This window comes from Tympanuchus pallidicinctus, unplaced genomic scaffold (assembly GCF_026119805.1).
Source record: "Tympanuchus pallidicinctus isolate F22 unplaced genomic scaffold, pur_lepc_1.0 scaffold10, whole genome shotgun sequence".
In the NCBI taxonomy this organism is placed as follows: domain Eukaryota; kingdom Metazoa; phylum Chordata; class Aves; order Galliformes; family Phasianidae; genus Tympanuchus; species Tympanuchus pallidicinctus.
Window position 1 is genome coordinate 10,061,713 of NW_026294619.1, and position 21,957 is coordinate 10,083,669.

Consider the following 21,957-nt stretch of genomic DNA (forward strand, 5'->3'; position numbering starts at 1 on the left):
GCTGTGTTAAACTAAATGCTATCTTTTATACAGAGACTGTATGAAAGCAGATTGGGTGGAATTTAATGTGTTGATAATGCTGTGGAAATTTCAAGTGATGTTGTCTTTGTTAAGCCACCTGATGTGAGAATAGGTAATGTCAGAAATACAGGGGATTCCTGCATTTAATAACACAAGTAAGGTCAATTGCGTGACCAGCAAATGCTTGGATACATGTCTTCCTTAAAGCACCTATTTTCATCATCTTTTTCCATTCTAAATAGTGTAGTTTCATAACCATAGATGAGGGTATAGTTAGCTGCAAGCTCTGTCATGCACATAAAAAGGGCCAAATTTATTTATTTGGTTATGTAAGAGAGAGTATCTCTGCCCTTTTCTGCTAAAGGGAAGGCTGGAAGTACACAGGGTGGTCGTTTTCCTCTCTGTTTGTTTAGAGTAGGCTATCTGAATTGCTACAGATTCCGTAACTCGTATTCACTTGCAAAATAAAAGCTTATGTTTCAATGCGCCTTCTATGTAGTACAGTGGTAACATAGTAGCAATACTGTAACTACTATGTTACTATATAAGATGGATGTTTTTCTTGGCCTTACTCTCTGTAAATGATCCGTTAAGTATTCTTAGTGTTATAATGTAAGTAATAAAGTTACTACTTCTTCCGTTGATAACCGAAGGTGGTCAGGATTCTATTTTAGTGGATTGATTTTTTTTTTTTGTTTTTTTGTTATTAACCCTACTTCTAAGGAAGGAGGGGAGATGAAGCAGGTACAGTACAAACTATGTATAGCTTCATGATTAAAGAGGATGTTTTTGGTTTGTAATATGGCTTTCAATGTTTTTGTCATTAGGTTGTTGAAGACTATGCTGGAAGATGGCAGGTTCCTCTGCCTCAGCTTCAGGTGCTTCAGACAGCTCTCTGTTGTTTCACATCTGCCTGTGTATCATTCCCAGCTGAATGTGAGCACGTACAATACGTATTGAGTAGCCTAGCTTTGTAAGTACATCATGTTTTTCTTACTATTTCCCTTACAATGTAGACTGTTAGTGCTGTACTTTGATAATAGCCAGTGGGGTTTCAGAGATCCTCAGTGCTTTTAAGGTTGATGTAATAAGCTAAGTGTTTAAGACAAATTTCTTATACTGTTTAAGAAAGTAATGAATTTTAAAATGGATTTTTATGTTCAAGTTCTGAAAATACCTATAGTAATGATTTGCTATGATTTTTGTCCTGTTATGTGTATGTTCAATTTGACAGAGAACTGCAGAGTGCTAGAATATCTTGCTGTGTGGTTTTCTGTGTGCAGTGCTGATTTTTCCCATGTGAAGACTGAAAGTGTGAGGGTAATGATAAGTAGAAAGAAAGAAAAAAAAAAACCTGAATTTTTCAGATCTTAAAAACTGCAGTGCTGGACAGAAGATTAAAAAAAAAAAAAAAAAAAAAAAAAAAAACTACAACAAAAAAACCCCTTGATACTTAAGTGACTTTCTTGTACTTAGCTGAGATTCTGTATACTTGATTTTTCTCATCAGCAGATGGAGATAAAAATCTGAGAGTTAGCTCTGTCTGCTGGTTCAGTTTGCTTGGATCAGATTTATCTGTCCAGCTTTCTTGTTGAGCAACATTTTCAAATATAGCTCTGTGTCTCAGTTCAAAAATGTATTTGGGAATGTCTCTCTCGTGCTTTGTCTAGTCTTCAGAGGCAAATGTTTTTGTAGCCTTTATCAGTTTACTTGGTGTGGTGGAACTCTCTACTGTTCTTGACCTATTAGTAAAGTAAAACTTAAAGCTTTATTCTTTGTGCTTGTCAGAATATCTGCTCTCTTCAAGTGTTGTGAAACTTCACTCGCGACTGAGTTTTTTTGGGGGAACTATTTGACGGTAGATTACTTATGGAATCAAAATATTATGATTTCTAAAACTGGAATGCTCAGAAAATGACTTAGCAGGTGAATCAAAAGATGGCGACCTCTCTTTTTCATTAGTTTTTAGGAAAAACTCATTTCACAAAGGTCAAATTGTGCTTCTAAATACTTTCAGATAGCAGAGTGAGTTGGGAGGGAATTGGGAATGAGAAACTCAGATACTTGTTGTATTTGGATGGTGGCTATTCCTGATAATGTCTCGATTTTTGGAGCTGGATTTACTTACATTTCTTTCAACTTTAGAATTACTGAATAATGACCTTATGTGTGGTTTGTCTTCTGGATCTGTTTGACAATATCAGGGATTCTGGGACTTAGTAGTGCGATTAACTGGGAGATCTTAATCAAATCTTAATTAGTCAAGTCCTAGGTTTTAGAGAACAAGAATCTGCTTGACTATGTTGTTGTATTTGAGTAAGACTTTGTGGGTGACCAGATGATAAACTCTTAGCATAGTGACAGTGACTAATACATTGAGTGTATTAGCCATATTCAAATTCATCGTAAACTAAACAGTGTCTATACTTGCAATTTCTAATAATGTTGTTAATGTTCTTAGGCAAACTTCCGATTCCAGTAATATTTAATAAGTGATGAGATAAAGTAAGAAGCACCATTATTATGCATGTAAATACGGATGTACCATTTTGTAGACTGTGTTTTAAGATAGAAAAACCAGAATGGAATTGTGTATAGTAATTTTAACAAAATGGAAACTGTTAATTGTGAAACATAAACAGCTTTATTAGTTTGGAGCAACCCTGCTACGAAACAAGGATGAGGGAGTTGTGATTATTCTACCTGGACAGGAGAAGGCATTTGTGGAGATCTTATGATGGCCTTTAAAGGGAGCTTATTTTTAAAAAAAAAAAAAAAAAAAAAAAAAAAAATGGAGAGTGACTTTATATGTGATCTGATAGGGATAAGACAAATGGGAATGGTTTTAAATTGAAATAAGGCAGTACTGAGAAGAGACAGAAAAAGCACCCTTGCTCTATGCTCTGCCACACTGCTTATCTTGCTGCATTATAGCCAGGCTCCCTTTGCTCATTTACTGGTCTCTTGTTTTTTATTCCATCATATCAGCAGAGCTTCCATAGAAGCAGAGGAATGTGGACTAGCTTTAGGTTAGGTTTGGAGGAATCTTTTCAACCAAGTGTCCAACCGTCTTGCTACTGATATGATTGTAAACTATTTCAATCAGTGAGACAGGCACATTTGATTATGGTCCTACCTTTTCCCCAGTATCATAAAGGACAAAATGTAAATAACTGTAGAAAGGATTTATGGTAGGGAGTGATGAAATTCAGCTTAGGCAAGGGTGCGGTGGTACTTAGGGAAATTGAAGAGAAGCAAAAAAGACCCAAAAAACAAACAAACCAAAAACCACACAACAAAACAATGAAAATGTTCAGTGTGGTGGGCTTCAAACTGACAGTTACAGCCATGGAGCGAGACTGTGTTATGCTGAATGTTTTAATGAAAATGTCTCTGCAGTGTGCATCACAGTGCTCAACAATGCAAAGTGTTAGGAGGCTAGTAAGATGGAACAAAGCAGAGAGCTAACTGCTCAGAATCACAGTACATCACAACATCTCTAACGTTCCATGCTGTTTTGGTGTACCTGCCCATTCCCATCTCAAAAGGTGGTGCAGAAGGAAAGACCAGAGAAGCTCCAAAGCAAGACAGCAAATACTAAGGAGTGCAATAAATTACACATTAGAATCAAGAATTAAACTGGGGCACTTGAAGTTGTACAGAAGTGACAAGTGGAGGGGGAGCACCAAATCAGGTTGTCAAGCAGGAACCATGTATGAGGAGAGAGTTTTCCCACTGTGATGTGGAGCTATGGATCTCTTCTCTGAAGGGATACTGTGTGTGCTGCGTGGCTTCACTACTCCAAAGAGACTTAAGTGAGCTGAAAAAAGGCATTTACTGAGAGTTACTAATTACATAAGTAGTAGTATCCATCTGCTGCTTATGTAAGTATCTAGAGAGGTGAATGTTGCAGCGTTTGTTCATTTCTTTCCTTGGTCAGGCATATATGAACTTCTGATAAGATTCTGGTCCTAACGCTAGTCTTGTTCCTTTTACAAATTGTAGAATTGTTTAAGATGGAGGGGACTTTAAAGATTGTCTAGTTCCAATCCCCCTGCCGTGAACATGCTTGCCAGCTACAAGATCAGATTGCCCAGTATTCCAACCAACCTGGTGTTAAATGCCTCCAGAAATGGAGCATCCACAAACTCTCTGACCAAGACATGTTCCGCTGACATGTTCCAGTGTCTTACTACTGAGTAATTTCTTAGTAACATGTAATCTAAATATATATATATATATATATATATATTTTAGTTTAAAGTCATTCCGCCTTGTCCTATCCACTATAAGACCGTATAAAAAGTTGATCTCCTTCCTGCTTGTAAGCTGCCTTCAAGTACTGAAAAGTCACAGTGAGGTCTACTGTATCCTTATCTGCTCCAAGCTAAACAAGCCCAACTCTCTTAACCTTTCTTCATAGGGGAGGTGCTCCAGACCTTTGATCATCTTTGTGGCCTCCTCTGGACCTATTCCAGCAGGCCTACATCCTTCTTGTTCTGGAGCCCTAGGATGCAGTGCTCCAGGTTGGGCCTCAGAGGGGCAGATAAGGGGGAAAATCACTGCTCTCTCCCTGCTGGCCACTCTTCTTTTGATGCATCCAAGGATACTTATGGCCTTCTGGGCTGCAAGAGCGCACTTGCTCGTGCACTGCTGGCTCATTGTCCAGCTTTTCATTCATCAGGATCCCCAAGTTTTTCTCTACAAGGCTGCTGTCAATGAGTTCTTCTTTCAGTCTCTTATCTTATCTGGGATTGCTTTGACCAGTGTGGGACAGCTTGCACTTGGACTTGTTAAACCTCATTAGGTTTTCATTTGCCCACTTTTTGAGCATGTCCAAATCCCTCTGGATGATATCCCTCCCTTCTGTTGTGTCAACTACATGACTCAGCTTGGTGTCATCAGCAAGCTTGCTGACAGTTATGCTTTATCAGTGAGAAAGACAGTGGGATTAAGTTATTGAAGAGTGCTTTTCCCAAGACAAACCCCTGGGGGATTCTACTTGTCATCAGCAACCACCTGGACACAGAGCTGTTGACAACAACCCTCTGGCTAGGACTATCCAACCAATTGTCTATGCCTAGAATTCCAGCCTTTTAATCCATATCTCCAATTTTGAGATAAGGATGTGGTGTGGGACCATGTCAAAGGCTTGCGCATGTCCAGGTAGATGACATCAGTTGCCCGTCTTTTGTCCACCAATGCTGTCACTCCATCATAGAAGGCCACCAGATTGGTCAGGCATAGTCTGCCCTTGATGAAGCTGTGCTGGCTGTCACATATCACCTCTACATCTCAAATATGCTTTAACGTCCTTTCCAGGAGGATCTGCTCTATGATCTTCCCAGGCACAGATGTAAGGCTTGCTGGCATGTAGTTCTCCAGATCTTCCTTTCTTGATGTTTCCCTTTTTCCAGTCACCAGGGACTTTGCCTGGCAGTCATGATTTTTCAAATATGATAGACCTGCTTGACAACTACATCAGCCAGTTCCTTTGGAACCCTGGGATGAGTGTCATCTGGTCCTACAGACTTCTACACGTTTAGCCTCATGAGGTGATCTTGGTCTAAGAATGGAATAAGTCCAGGATGGATTTTGCTTCCCCAGTCCCTGCTTAGAAGTTCAAGGGCATGTGAGGCGTAAAAAGCCTGACTGGCTGTGAAGGCTGAGGTAAGGAACTTATGTTTTTTTATTCTTCTCCGTGTTTGAGGAGGCTAGCTCTCCCTTTTTGTTTATCAGAAGGGTATATGCTCTCCTTTGCCTGTCCCTTCTGCACAATGTATCTGAAGAATCCTTCTTTGTTTGTCACATCCCTTGCCAAATTCAGTTCCATCTGCACCTTGGCTTTCCCCATTCCATCCCTGCTCCCACTTATACTTTTTTTTTTTTTTTTTCTTTTGCATCTCAGTGTGACTAACAGGTCCTTGCTTAACCATGTTGGTTTCCTTCCTTGTCTGCCTGATTTCTTATTCTGGTGGATGGAGAGCTCTTCTGCAGTCAAAAAGGTATCTTTAAAGTGCTGCCAGCTCTGTTCTGTTCCTCTGTCCCTTAAGATGGTTTCCCAGGGTATCTCATCCAGCAGTTCCTTAAAGAGCCTGAAGTGTGCTCTCCTGAAGTTTAGGATCCTGACTCCACTCTTTGTCAGGCCCACGTTCTTCAAGATCACAAACTCAACCAGGATGTGGTTGCTGCAGCCCAGGCTGCCTCCAGTCCTAACATCTTTTATGATCTCTTCTGCATTGATGAGCACCAGGCCCAGCAGCACTTCACCTTTTGTGGGTTTATCTAATACTTGCTCATTAACAATTTTCTGGTTCTTCAGGAGTCTCCTGGACTGCTTGCAGCTTACGGCATTGTTTTCCCAGCAGATATTTGAGTGGTTGAAATCCCTCACCAGGATAAGAGCCTGTGAGTGTGACACCTCTTGCAGCTGAAGCAAAAAGGCCTCATCGACAGGCTCCCCTCAGTCAAGCTACTTTAGTAGACCCCAAGCATCAGATGCCCTTTATTGATCCAGTCCCTAAGTTTAACCCCCAAGTTCTCAACCTGTTGATGACTTTTTCTCAGGGACAGCTCTTCATAGTCTATCCACTTCTTAACATAGAGGGCAGCTCCCCCACCTCTTCTACCTCACCTTTCCATTCTAAAAATCTCACAGCCCTCAATCATAGTATTCCAGTTATGAGTCATCCCGTTGTATTTTCATGATAATAGCAATAAGATCATAGTTTTTCAATTGCAACATGGTTTTCCCTTTCCTCTTGCTTTGGTGCAGAGGCACTTCAGCTGGGTTTTCGGCCTTATTATCTTCTTAGAACAGCCCTGCCAAAAACCTCTGGGAAAAATCTGAGGTTTTCCCTCGCTGTTTCCTAAATCAACAGTGTTCTTCCCTGATTCTTCTCTGTTCCTCAGCAGTACATTCCCTTTCCCCCCCACCACATCTAGTTTAAAGCCCTGCTGATGAACCCCACTAGCTTGCTGCCTAGTACATGCATTGTAAAATGCAGTGGGTTGAGGGCTCCTGCTAACACCTTGTCCCTCTAGCTTAGCTATGGTAATCTGCACCTTGTTGTGGGCAAGCTTGCAATCAGTCCCTTTCCCCTTCAAACCTAGTTTAAAGCCCTCCTCAGTGAATCCCGACAGCTCCTGGGATAGGGTTCTTTTCCCCCTGTGATCTAGATGAACACCACTAGCAGCCATTGGGCTGAGTGCCAAATAAATCAATGATTGAAAAAACAAAATTCCTACTGTGACACCAGCCTCTCAGCCATGTATTTATCTGGTGGGTTTTCCTAGTCCTCTCACTAATCCTCCCTGCCGCTGAAGGGATAAAGAAAAGCATCACCTGTACTCCCGATCAGCAGTTGGATTGCTTTTATCCAACAGAGAGTTGTGCAGAGGATAAAGTTGGATGTGGCAGTGTCTGAAAATTGTGCCCGTAGCTTAGGGAAACTTATGTGGCCCTACTGGTTGCCTTTGCTGCACCAATAGCAATCACCAGATCCCAAGCTAATTCAGGGGCTAGCTTGTGAGAGGACAGCATATTCTCCCAAAAGGCACAGTCACTCACTGGGAATTGCTTGTTAACTACCCCATCACTCTCCCGTCCTCACCATGCTGCTGAAGTACCAGAGGCAGCAGAGAAAAGAAGACCTTGCCAGCATCTCCTTGTATTTAGGTAGGCAGTTAGTCTGCAATCCACATGTAGAAGACTTGCAGCGATCCTCCCCAGACATGCTTGATTGAAGCTGGTCAGGAAGAACTTAGACCTGTTAGTTTAGGTTCAGAGGAGGCCATGAAGATGATCTGAAGCCTGGAGCACCTCTCCTGTGAAGAGGAGGAGAATGCAGATCTCCAAGCAGACATCATAGTGGCCTTCCAGGACCTATGGGAAAGACAGGGAGGGCCTCTTCATCAAGGAGTGTCTTGTTTGGAAAAGGGCTAATAGTTTTGAGGTAAAAGAGGGTAGATTTAGATCAAGTATTAGATGAAATTCTTTTCTGTGAGCTTGGTGAGCTGTGCCCAGAGGAGCTGTGGTGCCTCATCCCTGAAGGCATTCAGGTCCAGTTTGGACGTGGCCCTGGGCAGACTGAGCTCATGGCTGGCAGCCCTGCCTATAGGGGGAGGTTGGATCTAAATTATCTTTATAGATAATATAGATAATATAGAGGTCCCTTTCAATTCAAGCCGTTATATGATTCTATGACTGTGATGCAGATGTGTCAATACGGAATAAAACTGTAGATTGCACTTTTTCAGTATTAGTTTCCTATGATGTTTTTTTATCAAGTCTTATTCTCTTAAAAACAGTTACAATAATTAAAACAAATTAAATCTGATGCCTGTGTCATTTGCTGTAAGTAATTTTGTCATAACCAAATATTATTTAAGTTCCAGTTGGTCTACTGTCCTGATCTTGACATGACTCAAGTTTGACCTTTCCTAAGAGTCAGTATGCAGCAAAAATGTTATCAATGTGAAATGAGATACTGTGTTTCTAAATAAAGTACTTATTTGGGTATTGATTTTTATTTTTATTTTTTTTTCTTGTCCCATCCCATATCTCAGCTGAGATTCAAAGGCTTTGGAGATATGTCCCATCTCTGCACTTAATGAATTTGTTTTTCACATTTTCTAGGTCATTTTTTTGACATCTTTTTTCCTAGCCAGTGATAGACTTTGCTGCAGTATAATCTAAAGGCTGCCTAATTTTACGACACTTTTCCATTATTCTCATAAAAATTCCCTTTGGAGTCTTTTGAAATTTTTAGAAAGCTCTTTTTGTGTTAATATTAAGATTCTTTGATCCACAGCATTTCTGAATATGAAGGGAAACTTTGCTTTAAATCTGATCTTTAACTTCTTTTGGATCTGCCATATTAAAAATGAAAAGTATTGAGGGTACACTTTCAAATGTACTGAAGTAATAAGAGTCACTAAAATTTAGGAATAATTGCAGTGAATTTAATAGTCATGCAAAATAGTTCCTTGTCCAACAGTTTGTGAATATCTTCCTTTTTGTTTAAAGAGATATTGCAACCAAAGACTGAATGCAGTAGTGAAGAAAGACTTTAACTTTTTAAGTGTTTTTCTGTTCTACTGTTGATTCGTGTTTGTAAAATAGCTTATCTTTAGCTGTTCATGTGTTACATTTGTGACTTGATGCTTGATGCAGAATGTGTTTGGGATGTGGAATCTTAACAGCTGAAATCCGGTGCAGGGTATCAGACATTGTGGAGTTATTGAAACATAGATAGTGTCTAGAAAGTGTAGGTATTAGCCAAACATTTTTACAGTGACTCTTTAGTGCTGACAAGAACCCTAAACTTAGAAAAATTCTGTTTTGTTGTAGTACTATGGAAAATAGTAAACTTACACTGGTTTCTTGAATGAACATTTTTAGTTTGCTTGACTTGTCGCTACTTCTGTTTTTTAGGAGTTTTTTTGAATTGCTGCTGTTCTTTGGAAAAGATGAGTTCTATGAAGATCCTTTGAAAGATATTTTAGGTTCAATCCAGGTAGTGTTGCCTACTTTACATAAACTTTTAATACCATTTTAGTACCTGTTAAGACAGTTCTTTGGTTGTGTGGGTTTTTTATGAATATATGACCTGAAGGAAAAATGCCATAGTTTGAAGAGGGGGAAAAACAAACAAACAAACAAAAAAAACCTGACTTTTGAAAACAAATTAATTAAAAAGATATTTGAAGGAAAAGTCACTTATTCTTAATTTGTTGTCATACTGCTATTTGAACCTTTCTGGACTAGGTAGAATGTCTTTCTTTTTAATGCCTGTCTTTTGTTTGAAGACACGTTCTATGCTTTTCTTGCATTGAAGGGAACTTGTTTGTGTCAAAGTACACCTTAATGTTATCCAATGTTTCATGCCAGTCCGTGACATGAAACCTCAAGGTTCCCTCAGCAGTTTTAAACAGCAAATTTGAAATTGAAGCTGTATTTCAGTGAACTTCTCAGGTTAGAGTGTGTAGCACTGTATAAAATGGCTATATTCTCAACTATGGTGGGGCAATTTTTTTGTATGGCTACTTACAGCTGTTTAAGAGAAATGTTCCTGGATTTAAAATTTACTCCTCCCAATTCCCACCTCCCTTCTCCTCCCCCACCTTTTTTTTTTCCTGTCCAATAAGGTGTTTTTCTCTGGGCCCTGTATGGGCTTTGAGAGTTGACTTCAGTGCATGGGAAAGAAAGCACTTGTGCTAATCATGAGAAAATAAATTTAATGATGTGGATTGAAAGGGTGGAAGACAGGGTTGCTTCTTGTTAACACTGATCAGGAAATTGTAGTTTGAGAAATAACTATCCTCTTGTAATTTTTATGCTAATACTTCTTTTCATTGCTGCTACAAATTAATGCCAGCTCTACTTAGCTAAGTTATCAAAACAGCAGGAATTATAAATTATCCTTGATTAGAATTAGAGGAAGAAAGGGGTCAAGAAGTGGCTTAGCAGCCCCATGAGTGGACAGGGCTTCTTGCATGAGAGTAATAATGCATTTTGGTAGTGCAGTCAGAAGGGCTTTTCAAAAGCAGTCTATGATCAAGAAAGAATTTAGCAGTGTGATATATAGAAACTTATTTGTTGGACTTTTTCCTGATTTAATTTGAATTTTAAGCAATGAATGTATTTAAATAGATCTTTACTTGAAGAATTTTTGAATCTGTTGTATATAGGTTGCTCTGAAAGTAATGCCTCCTATTTATTTCTGTGGAAACTGTAACAGCTGCAAAGAGCACAACAGCACTAGCTGACAGAGCAAATTCGCAGCTACAAAATGCTATCTTCTAAATTTGGCACCACCCTTAGCTGTGCGTTTTTGTCACGGATGAACAGGAGCCCACATGCTGCACTTCTGTTTGAAATAAAAAAAAAATCTGTGTGATCATCTGGAATGTGACTTGTCTTTCTCGTCGCTATCGCCACTGCTGAAATGCACCATCCATCACTTCACCATGATGACATCCACTGTTCCGTCTCCATGAATGTTCAGCAAGTGTCAATGGATGTTAGTGGGTGCCATTTTTTTCCTGCATGGAGGAATTCAGTGACACACCTTTGTTTCATCCACTGTGCAGTTTGCTGGACTGGTCCTTTGCTGCCATCTGTCGCACAGCAACAAAGTGTGAAGGAATATTGTTGGGAGGGTTCAACCTCCATTGCCATACCACCCATATCCATCACTGATGTTGTGGGCCAACGTAATAAAGAAGGAGACATTACTTTTGGAGCAGCCTTTGTATAATCAAACGAGTCGTGAAAGCCACTGTTTCGATTACTTAACCATTCTTATGCAGTCATACATATTCATCTGAATATTAAAAAAAAGCAGTGAGGAGCTGAAACTAAAAGAATTTACAGGAAAAAGAAAGTGCAGAAGATAATTGTATAGTTTATAGAAGCTATTCTTCAGTTGCATAATTATAGTCATCTTAGTTCTTGGACAAAAAAAGACACCTTTTTGCTTTGATTTCAAAATTATATACTTTTTTCGTGTTATTGTTAATGAAGAGTAGAATTCTAATTATGTTGATGCTTTCACCAGTAAGTAACAATAGGAGGAAATCTTGTTATATATGAAAATCAGGGATTGTTAAGCCAGACCATGTTATTTTTGGCAAGCATGATTTTTATTTTTTTTTTTAACACAGAAACCTGGATAAAAATGGGTGCCCGAGGACTGATGTTTCATATATCTTAATTCAATTTTTCTCTTAAAGCCTTAGAGTTTATGCTCCGTCCCTGTGTCACAGGTGCAGTGTCAGTGTGTCTAAATCTGTGCAGACTAGCATCAGGTGAAGACTTTTCCCACAGCATGCTGATATCTCTTAATTCAACAAAAGCAGTTTTCATTTTTATACAAATGGGAGACTCTTGCTTAGTGACATCAGAAAATATTCTGGCTTCCACAGTCTTACAGAATGTAAGTTGTTGCTTTCGGTCTTTGTGTAGACCTCATCAATATAAGACTTTGTAGACTTTGTCCGAGGAAGTATTGGAACGTGGTTGGGTTTTCTAGCTTTGTATCTTTTTAGGTGGCCTAACTGTATTTTTAGACAATGCTTTTCATTTTTACAACTGTGTTTTCTTTTTACTTGTAGGAATGTCAGAACCTTCTAAATAAATACAGAAATATAAACCTGGAATTAGTGACTCGAATAATTCGAGATGGTGGACCTTGGGAGGACCCGATATTACAAGCCATTCTTAAAGCAAAGCCTGTATCACAGGAGTTAGGTACTCAATTTACCACATATTTTCTAGCACTAAGAAAAAATCGTTAAGTTATGCCTGTTTGGTATTAGGTTAGATGTTGCCTGCTGGTATTGCGCACAATTTTTTTTCGGTAGTAAAATCTATCAGTCTTTTTATTTTTTGAAAGGAAACTAAATTTCTGTGGTAATAGTTTCAGTCTAGTTTAATAGTGTAGAGATCAAATTCATCAGATACAGGAGATTAGTGAGCAGTCACTTATAAAATGTATTTACAAAGTCCAGGTGTGTTCTAACCTTGAAAGCGCGTTAAGACAAACTTGACTTCATTTAGGCTTCTGAAGCGTCATGATCAGGGGAGGTCCTGATGTGTAAGTTTGTTTCATGGTACCCTAACTCATTTAATTCTTCTTTTAAGTTGTAAATATTTGGAGGTTTTATTGGCTCTATTAGGAGTGGAACTTGTGACTGCATCTTGTAGCTGTTTTCTGTTTGTGGTAGCATATGCAACAGTGTTGGGTTTAGAAAAAATAATTGTGGTTTTTTTTGTAGCCATAAAGGTAAAAATGGCTTATATTCTGTCTACAGTGAAAGTCTTTACTAGCCTCTTAGATAATGTTTTTGCTAACAGGAGGAGCTCTTGAAAGTTGTTTTCATTTGATAGCGATGGAAGATGCAGTTCTTCTCTTGTTACTGTGGTGCAATGAATGATTCAAATGAATTGCCTTGTTTATAAAAAACATGTATGTTCCATAGAGGTAAGAAGAGAACTGTAAAGTCAGGACAGTTTGATGAACTGTTGTCTTAACTACAAAAAAATGGTTTGATGGCAAATTAATCTGATAAACTTGATTGTTGTTCTGTCTCTTGTAAAATAAGCACTTATTTTATTCTGTGTCTCATGACTGATTAGAAGCTTTGGTGGTTAAAATCTGAAGGTAGGTGTCAAATGGAAGAAAAGTTTGTAATCCTAAAAGATTAACATACATACATAGAACATCTCAGGGAAGAATGAAAGCATGTAAGACTTGATAGCAATTTGAAATATTTTGTTCAATATTCAAATATTCTAGCAAAGAATTATTTTAATCCTTTTTCTTACTGATTTCCTCTATCAGTATGGCACCTATGTATGATGAGTAACAGTTCAAGGATTTTTCCTTAGCTTTGCCTGGCAGAATAAGAATGAGACTGCCTATCATCATTAGATGATCATTTTATTTCCTTTTGTTGCAGGCTACATCTCCTTACCCTATGCTGAGGTATTCTTTCTCCTTGTATCTTCTGATATCTTCTTCTCATCTGTTATCACAAACACTTTATTTTAGATATTATCTTTTAAAAGCTTTTTTTTTTGGTCTCACTTTCTCTAAAATCTGATTCTCGTGAATACTTACACAAAGCAAGTACTCTTTCCTGCTTTGTAGGCTGGCAATGTTTGATGTATATTTTCATATTTGGCCATATAATTCCCTCGGGGATCACTGTTTTAAAAGAAGAAAGCTGCCAGGAGATGAAAAGGCTGAATCATCAACCATCACTTGTGAAAGTCAGATGGACGAATAAACACGTACTGTGTAAACTACATAATCTTGTCCTGGCCTCGTTAGTTGCACGCACAAGGTTAGGTCGAGACAAACCTTTCTGTGCCTGCCCTTACATGCACTGCAGTGTACTTGGAGGTGTTGAAGGTGTTGTACTACATACTGAAATGGCTGCAGAGGAAAGCAATCTTTTGCTTTAAATAAAAATAGCAGGGTTTGATTTGAGTTGTAATTTTCTTGAACCTTGGGAGCAATAAACTTCTGATGGATGAGAGAATAAGAGAACCTAATGTGAACTTCTGAAAGAGAACACTGTAGACAGAGGAATGTTCAGATGAAAGCAGTTAATTATTTTCTAAGCTGACGGCTGGCATCTGTTGCTCTAAAGCAAAGTGCTGCACATGTTGCCTGGACAAGAATAGATGATATTGTCTTCAAGCTGTTTTTAATGTACTGCAGGCATGCCTAAATGCTAATATAGTTAACAGTTGTTTTCTGCTTTGGAGAGTTAGAGGCATTGTAAATGTCCTCTTGGAGAAGGAGGGCATTCCATAACAGGGAGGGAGCAGAACCCTGTCAGTTTAGTGGAGCTCAGTCTGTTTAAAAGCAGTGTTAGTGTACAGGAGATCTTATTCACTGGGAATTCATGTCAGAAGTGGAATTCTCACTTACAAAGTGGAGGAGCATACTGAGCTAAGGATTTATCTCACAGAAAGTGAGAGTGATATAATAAGAAGTGTTGTAGTCTGCTGTCTTTGCTTATTTGAAGGAAAAGGATGTTATAGCCAGTTACACGTACAACATTTTCTTAAAATTACCAAATAATATGACCTAAACATTTCTAGATTAAGATATTTTGATGTGAATATTCAATAATCTGTGGGATAATGTTTGTATATGAAACTGATAATTGGATTTGTTATCTGAAGTAAATGAAGTCCAAAAAAGAGATGCCTTTACATGGCCTTAAGGATTATTCTGTTCCCTGCAGAACCGGGATGATCACTGTTCCCTGCAGTTATATAACCACTGTTAGACAGTGGCTTTTCTTTCCACCTTCATCTTTATAATGTTTGTACCCCAAAGTGCTAATGGGTAGTGGGAATAAGGTCTATTATGGTAGAGCTTAGAGAATATCTATTAAGAAATCTGATCTAAAACCTTGCATCATGTCGGATTGCGTACCTTAATGCTCACTTGCATGTAGTGGCATTAACTTTCATAAAATGCAAATGGCAGAGAAATCCTGCTTCTGAGCATAAAAGTGTGTTTTTCAAACCAAGGATCCTTTAAAAAATAATTTAGTGTAAATTAAAGCTTGTTGCACAGGTAATATTTTATTTTGGGAAATATCTTCTCTTGGCTGTTTAGATAGTGGTTTTCAGTAATCATTTATATATATTTTTTAAAATCTCTTGTCCCTTTGTCCATTTAGTTTGCTTATAACTTTCCTCATGCAGGTTCTTTTTAAGGTATAAACTTCCCGTGTGTACTTTTAGCCTTAAGTTACTTTTTTTTATATATAGTTACGAAATACTGTGGTAGTACAGGCTATGCACTAAAAATTGACTTTTCTGACTCTTTCTCTTTGATAAGTGGGCTGCTGAGAATGCAAGATTAGGCCATAATTTCCAAGATATTAAGAATAGCACACAGTTGACATCTCAGAGTGCCTTTGCTTGGGAAGTTGCAAACAATTCTCAGAATAAAAACATTATAACTTCTGTATGCTTGAGTGGCATTTTAACTTTTAATGCTAGAATCTGTACGATCTTTTAAAATAGGAAACTAAAAGCTATTGTCTTATTAGACAATAAGGAAGAACGTTTTCTCTCAGAGAGTGGTCAGGCACTGGAATGGCTGCCCAGGGAGGTGGTGGAGTCGCCGTCCCTGGCAGTGTTCAAGAGGCATCTGGATGACGTGCTGCGTGATGTGGTTTAGTGCTTGTGGTGGCAATGGTGATGAGGAGACGGTTGGACTGGATGATCTTGTAGGTCGTTCCCAACCTTGTGGTTCTATGATTATATTTCTTTATTTTCCAGTTTAATTAAATGTTTGTTTCAGTGGACTCTGTCGATATTCTAGCTTCAGTGTCAGCTTGTAGGTATGAAGAAGCAATTTCTAGAGATCAAGGCTGTTTAAAAGTATCAGCATTTAGGTGTTAATTAAATCATAATACATATATTTCAAATTTAATTTTTTTTAAAAAGCAGGATATTTAGAGAAAGGAAGGGTTTATATTCTACTTCTCTAAGCGAAACGAAAGGTTTAAAGCGTGTGAATTGTAGATAATTTTTTCCATGCTCTAAGCTCCTACATTTTAATGGGTAATGAGTATCCCAAGTTGTCTTAAATATTTATAGTTAATGTTGAAACTGATGTAGATCCCATATTTCAGACAACAAGCCAATTCCAGTGCTGAGAAAGATTTTTTTTTTTTTTTTTTTTTTTTTTTTTTCTTGAAAATGTTTGTATCTGCTGCTGAATTGTATGTGTTCTACTGATCGGTGTTAGCAATTTGAGATGATCTGTTATAGTCAAAACAAAAACAATTGTAATAAAAATAATGATTTCTGCTTCCAAGTAAAAGGATAGATTCTTTATGATGGCATTTACTTAAATATTTGATATCTTCTTTAACAGAGTTTTTTCTTTATATCATTTATTGACATTGCACTGTTCAAAAGAGAAATGAATTTAAGTATATTTGGTGTTTGGACTTTATGTTCTAATGACCTTTAATCTTTCTTTTCTGTACAGTTAACAAATATTTAAGCTCTGAAAATCCACTGTTCTTTGAACTGCGTGCCAGATACCTTATTGCCTGTGAACGCATCCCTGAGGCAATGGCTCTTATCAAATCTTGCATAAATCATCCAGATATCAGTAAAGATCTGTATTTCCATCAAGCTCTTTTCACCTGTCTTTATATGTCACCATTAGAAGATCAGCTATTCCAGGAGGTATTGTTTGTCAGTATTTTTTTTTTAATGAAGTGATAGTTGTTATGCATGGTGTCACGAGGAGCACATGGAACTCTTTATTTTTGTAGAAATAAATGTCATAAAATCATCAATTGCACTGGTGTTGCTTAACTTAGAGCTGGTTTAAGCTTCAAGAAGATAAATATAAGTGCCTAGAAATCCCGTTGACCTAAATACTTTTTTTTAGTCAAGTTTACTTACATATATATATTCCCTGTTTATCTTAAGTCACTAACATTATTTAACTTTAGTGTGTTAACTGTTATTTTATGGTTGACTATTATTTCATCAAAACCACTTCAGCACACTTGGTATCGATCTGATGTTTTGTGTGCTGTACAGCTTTGTTAGCCTTAAAGTTTCTTTTATGTTGCCCCACTATGTAAAACGACACCCTCCAGTTAAATGTGGTTGTACTCATATCACTGAGAGCATTTTCTAGAAAACAATGTTTATCTTAACTTCTTTTTTTTAAGGGAAAAAAACCAACCTGCCGTCATGCAAAAAAAGCTTTTGTGTAGTTTTTAATTTCTCTGATCAATTCTGACTTGCGTTACTCTAAGAAATGTGAAACAACTCTAAATTTATCCGAAGTCTCTATTCACAAACTTAAAGAAAAGCTATTAAAAAAAAAATAATAATAGTTACTGCAGCGTTTAGTGGCTTCTTTAATATAGCAAGGTCTGATAGGTTTTTGTTTTGCGTTAGCAAATTTATCTAAATTGATTTTATTTTAATTATATAGCACTTGTTGAGGACTGATTGCAAGAGTGGAATTGAGATCATCTGCAACACCGAAAAAGAAGGGAAGACTACCTTAGCCTTACAACTATGTGAATCGTTCCTAGTCCCACAGCTCCAAAATGGGGACATGTATTGTATATGGTAAATACTTTATTTCTGGTGAAGCAGCTCAGCAGATAAGTGCTTATTGCTGAAATGAAATTCATTTGACTTTGATGTATAGCTCAAGTTTAAAATACCAGATAAAAACATTCTAACTTGGCCTGTGGATATTTCTTGTACTTCTGTTATTCCAGTTTTCCTGTCCAGCTAGTTAGGTGCCAGTTAATGCTTCCAGTAACCAAACTGTAGTATGTCACAGTTGTATCTAAAAAGAGAATATATGATTCTGAAAATGTGCTATGGATCATGTAAACTTCTACCTCAAAAATAAAGCCATAATGTAATATAATTCCCTGAAAAAAGGCTTAAGAAAGAATGGCTTTGTATTCACTACTACAGCTTGATAGTTGAATCGTTTTGTTGCTACTAAGTGTTTTCTAAAGAAGGGTCAAAACAAATTTTATCATTCCCAGAACTGAAAGATGTCTGGGGCAGGTAATCCCTACGCTTGGTTTGAACTATTTCTTTATGTGAAGTAATGTCTGTGTGACTTAATAAAGTGTGCTTAATTTTTCTGATTGTGTACTTGGAACAAAAAGGCTTAATCTGTGGATTTCAATCAAAGAAGGTGACTGATTTGCGTACAAATTTTAATATGGAGTGTAGAATTTATAAAGAATTTCTATGTTTCAGAGGTAGGGGAACTGAGAAGTAAAATATGTTTTTTCTTTTCCTAGCAGTAGTAATGAAGATCAGACATGATTGAACAAATGTCACTTCATCAATTTTACTTTAGCTACTGGATAAGTAGTTGATAACATTGAATCAAAACCTTCAGAAATCTGTTGCTACAAATTCATAATATACTGGCAATACCTAGTTATTCTGGCATTTTTTGTCCTGTTCAGTAAAAGCTGGCAGTGACTAGCCCTATAGGACAGGTGAATTTAAATAAAAATAAGCATGTAGCTTGTCTAAACCCAGCGCTGAAATCTCAAATGTAATTCAGTATTGCTGATGCCCAAATGCTACATCTTCTGAATTCTTTCTTATTAGGAAATTTTGGAACATAACTTATGATTTACATGGTTAATGCTTTCAGTTTCAGGAATTCACTCTTTTAACAGTAAATATTGACATTAAACTTGATTTTTATGCCTTCTGCTGTCAGAATAAACACGTTAGCTTCGCTCCTACCTAGCTGATTTTCAGATTTTACATCATCAGTTTTAGAAATTCAAAACAAAATGTTGGTCCTTACTTTGGGTTAAGTGGATATCAATAATGAAATTCCTAACAAGAATAAGCTACAGTACTGTTAAAAATGTTTATCAAGAAATCAATCCTAGCTTCTTCTAGTGTTTTAATCTTCTGTTCAGAATATAAAACATAGTGATCTTACAGCGAGTTTAGAGCAGTTGTATCTATTCAGGCAGAATAACTGTTTGGTTCTTTACAGATGTTGAGTCATAATGATTGCATACCAAATAAGAGAAATCTGCGTAGTGCTTAATGGATGATGTAAACTGGGACAAAGCTTGTGAAGCAGTTAAGCATGACTGAACTGTCGTTCAAGTTTTGGAAAAAGTTGGAATCAGGTTATCCCGCATTGTGTGTTTTCCCCAGAGAAAGATATTCATGTCTTCAAGCACAGTGCAAGTCATTTTACCTCGTTTGGAATTGAAGGCCTTGCAGATCTCACAGCAATCACTGCTGGCAAAGATAAGATACCAAAATAGATTAGAAAGCTGAAAATAGCAGGTATATGCTGTTGCTTCTTGTGAAGTACTTTGAGCTGAAACCATTAGCTCTTGTATTATCTCAGACAAAGATAGACTTTAAACAGCTTTGTATACTGTTGTCTGTATTGAGATTATCTGAATTATCATTGTTTTCCTGAGGTGAAAGCCTACATGTAAGCTGCTCAGAAAAAAAAGCAAAACAAAACTGGGTAGGTCTTGCTTAGAATTATTTGTATACATGTATATGATTTGTCGATCAGAGATCAGTCTGTAATGACATGATTCGCTTTCTTAGATCATTTTTTGATATGTCTTCAGGTAGACAGAATTTTGTTTGGATAGGAATATCAAAATGGCCTGCATTCTCTGCCAAGCAGTCTTTAAATGTTCTGGCTGTTCACAAATAATTCATGTTCATTAAGTCAAGAAACTCTTTTCCACATATTCATTAAGTCTTTGGCCCTTAAGCAGTTTTAGTGATTTGGGTAACTGTTCAGGATGTACATTTTGGTAAAATATGCAATCTATACTCAAGGAAAGACAGACTTTCCACTTATCAACAGTAGAAAATGTTTTAGATTAGCTGAAGTAGGGCAGGCTCAACCTTCCTCTTACATCACTATGGGAGCACTCAGTGCTTTTGTTACAACATGGTGAATTGACTGCCTGGAATGCCCAGTTGCTATCTTAATTTAAAACAATTGAAGTTGCCGTAGGCACATCAATAACAGTTTAGGCATGGGCAATAGAACAAACTAACTTATCTTACCTAGAAGTTTTGAGAATGTCATCAAGTGCTTATGCTATATTATGTATGTAGTACACAAGCAAATTAAAAAAAAATCCTATCCTTGCCTACTTGGTAACATTGTTTGTGTTGTGATCAGTGCCAAAGAAATATCCTCACTGCTGTTGACTTCGGTGTTAATTAAACTTGATATGAAAAGTATGTGATTAGTTGAAATGGAGTCCAATCAGAAGTTCAGGACTGCTTCAATCCACAACCATTATGAAAGTCAGAAATGTGCCTGAGAAGGAGAAGCCTTCATGTCTACACAGGAATAAATCTAAAATATTCCTTATCACAATCTAGCCAAACAATGGTAAAACTGATATAATGACTTGTTCTTAACCTATGGAGCTGTTCCTTCTTCCAGTTTTCTCTGTTTGTTTTTCAGTTCTTTTCTTGTGTCAGGCCTTCACGCTTGTCTCTACCAATCATATGCCACTTAAACCACTAGTCTATCTGAAAACCAATTCTGACTTTTCCCTGGGTTTAATGTTGAAATGGCTTACTGTGAAGTGGTATGAAGCAGAGAAAAGTCAAGAGCAGTAGCTGCTATTCTGTTCAACATTAATAAACAGAGTTTAATTACTGTCAGCATCCTTAGCAAAAAAATTCTTTCTTTCTGGTACTTATGGTTGAGACTTACCTGATTTATTTATTTATTTATTTATTTTTTAAAATGAATGGCTTGGTCCACAAATACACTATTTTTAAACTTCTGTGTAAAGTTTGGAAAAAGACTTAAGAGCTTAAATTTCCAGCTGGGTGAAGGCAAAGGTGAACAGCCTGTATCTTTAGAAAACCTCTAAGACTAATTTTGTTGTAGAGCTGTTTGTAGTACTCACTTTTCACTGTTTTCCCCTGTGTAAGCCTTATCTTTTTGACCTCAGTCTTTCTGTTTTCTGATGAAAGAAAGTAATCAAGATCTCATATCCAGCTCAATTAATGCTTAACATGTCAAACAGAGTTATAGAGCTGTTCTAAATTTAAAAACAAAGTTAGTGTTCTGACATAGTCAGTTCTGTCATGTCACTTCTCTTCAGGCAGATGTTGACCTCTCTAAGATTAAGTTTATTGTAAAATGTGTCTGATTTATATCTGGCATACATTATGGACTCTTGAATATCAGCCAAGGATTTTGTCAGTGACTGTTTGCATCTCTTGAGGTAGGAGGCTGATAGAAGAAAGAAGTTATCTTCCTTCAGAAGATGAAAGACAGTTGCTCGCCTTTTTTCATCACAATGTTACGATGGGAATTTCTGTGTAGTCTTATCTGCATCAGGTCCTGTGTAAAATCTTTGAGGTGCCAAATTTTCATATGACTAAGAGTTAGATTTGATTGTGGAAGTCTCTGAATTAAAGAACATAGAATTTATTACAGGATGTAGAGTTCTGTTTTATATACTGAACACATTACCTGTGTAAGAGCTCTGCAGGGGTCTAGCACTGTGTTCTTACATTTCCTTGTATCAGATAGAAATATTTGACTTGAATGATAGAGATGTGTGAATAGTGATGGAGGCTGATGTTTCTCTGTAGCTGCTATCGGTTAGGAAGATTGATGATGACAGCAGACAAGAAAAGAAAACTTATTGTAAATAACTGAAGAGAGCATTTCTTGTCAACAGTCTGTGTTACTGACTGCATTTTGACAATAGTCTTGTTTTCCACATTTTGCATTCCACTTGTTTTCCTGAAGGACTCCTGATTGTTACAGTGAATGTAATTTAATCTGAAAACACAGACTATGCAGCTTGATGTTTGCTGCTTGTGGTGTTAAGAGCTAGGTACTGTAGCATATGATT

The 21,957-nt window shown here is 37.3% G+C and overlaps 1 protein-coding gene across 3 annotated transcripts in view; it reads left to right on the forward strand.

Annotated features, from left to right (window-relative positions):
* Positions 1–21,957, forward strand: part of ZNF654 (zinc finger protein 654) — a 39,075-nt gene that overhangs the window by 8,594 nt on the left and 8,524 nt on the right. Inside the window, exons 2-6 of one of the 3 annotated variants that reach the window (XM_052705404.1) lie at positions 849–994; positions 9,458–9,539; positions 12,139–12,274; positions 16,554–16,756; positions 17,523–17,662. In XM_052705404.1, the coding sequence (XP_052561364.1) occupies positions 849–994; positions 9,458–9,539; positions 12,139–12,274; positions 16,554–16,756; positions 17,523–17,662 (707 nt within the window). Of the gene's footprint in view, positions 1–848; positions 995–9,457; positions 9,540–11,820; positions 11,961–12,138; positions 12,275–16,553; positions 16,757–17,522; positions 17,663–21,957 lie in introns of those variants that run through there. The other 2 variants (XM_052705414.1, XM_052705413.1) reach the window with 2 other exon arrangements.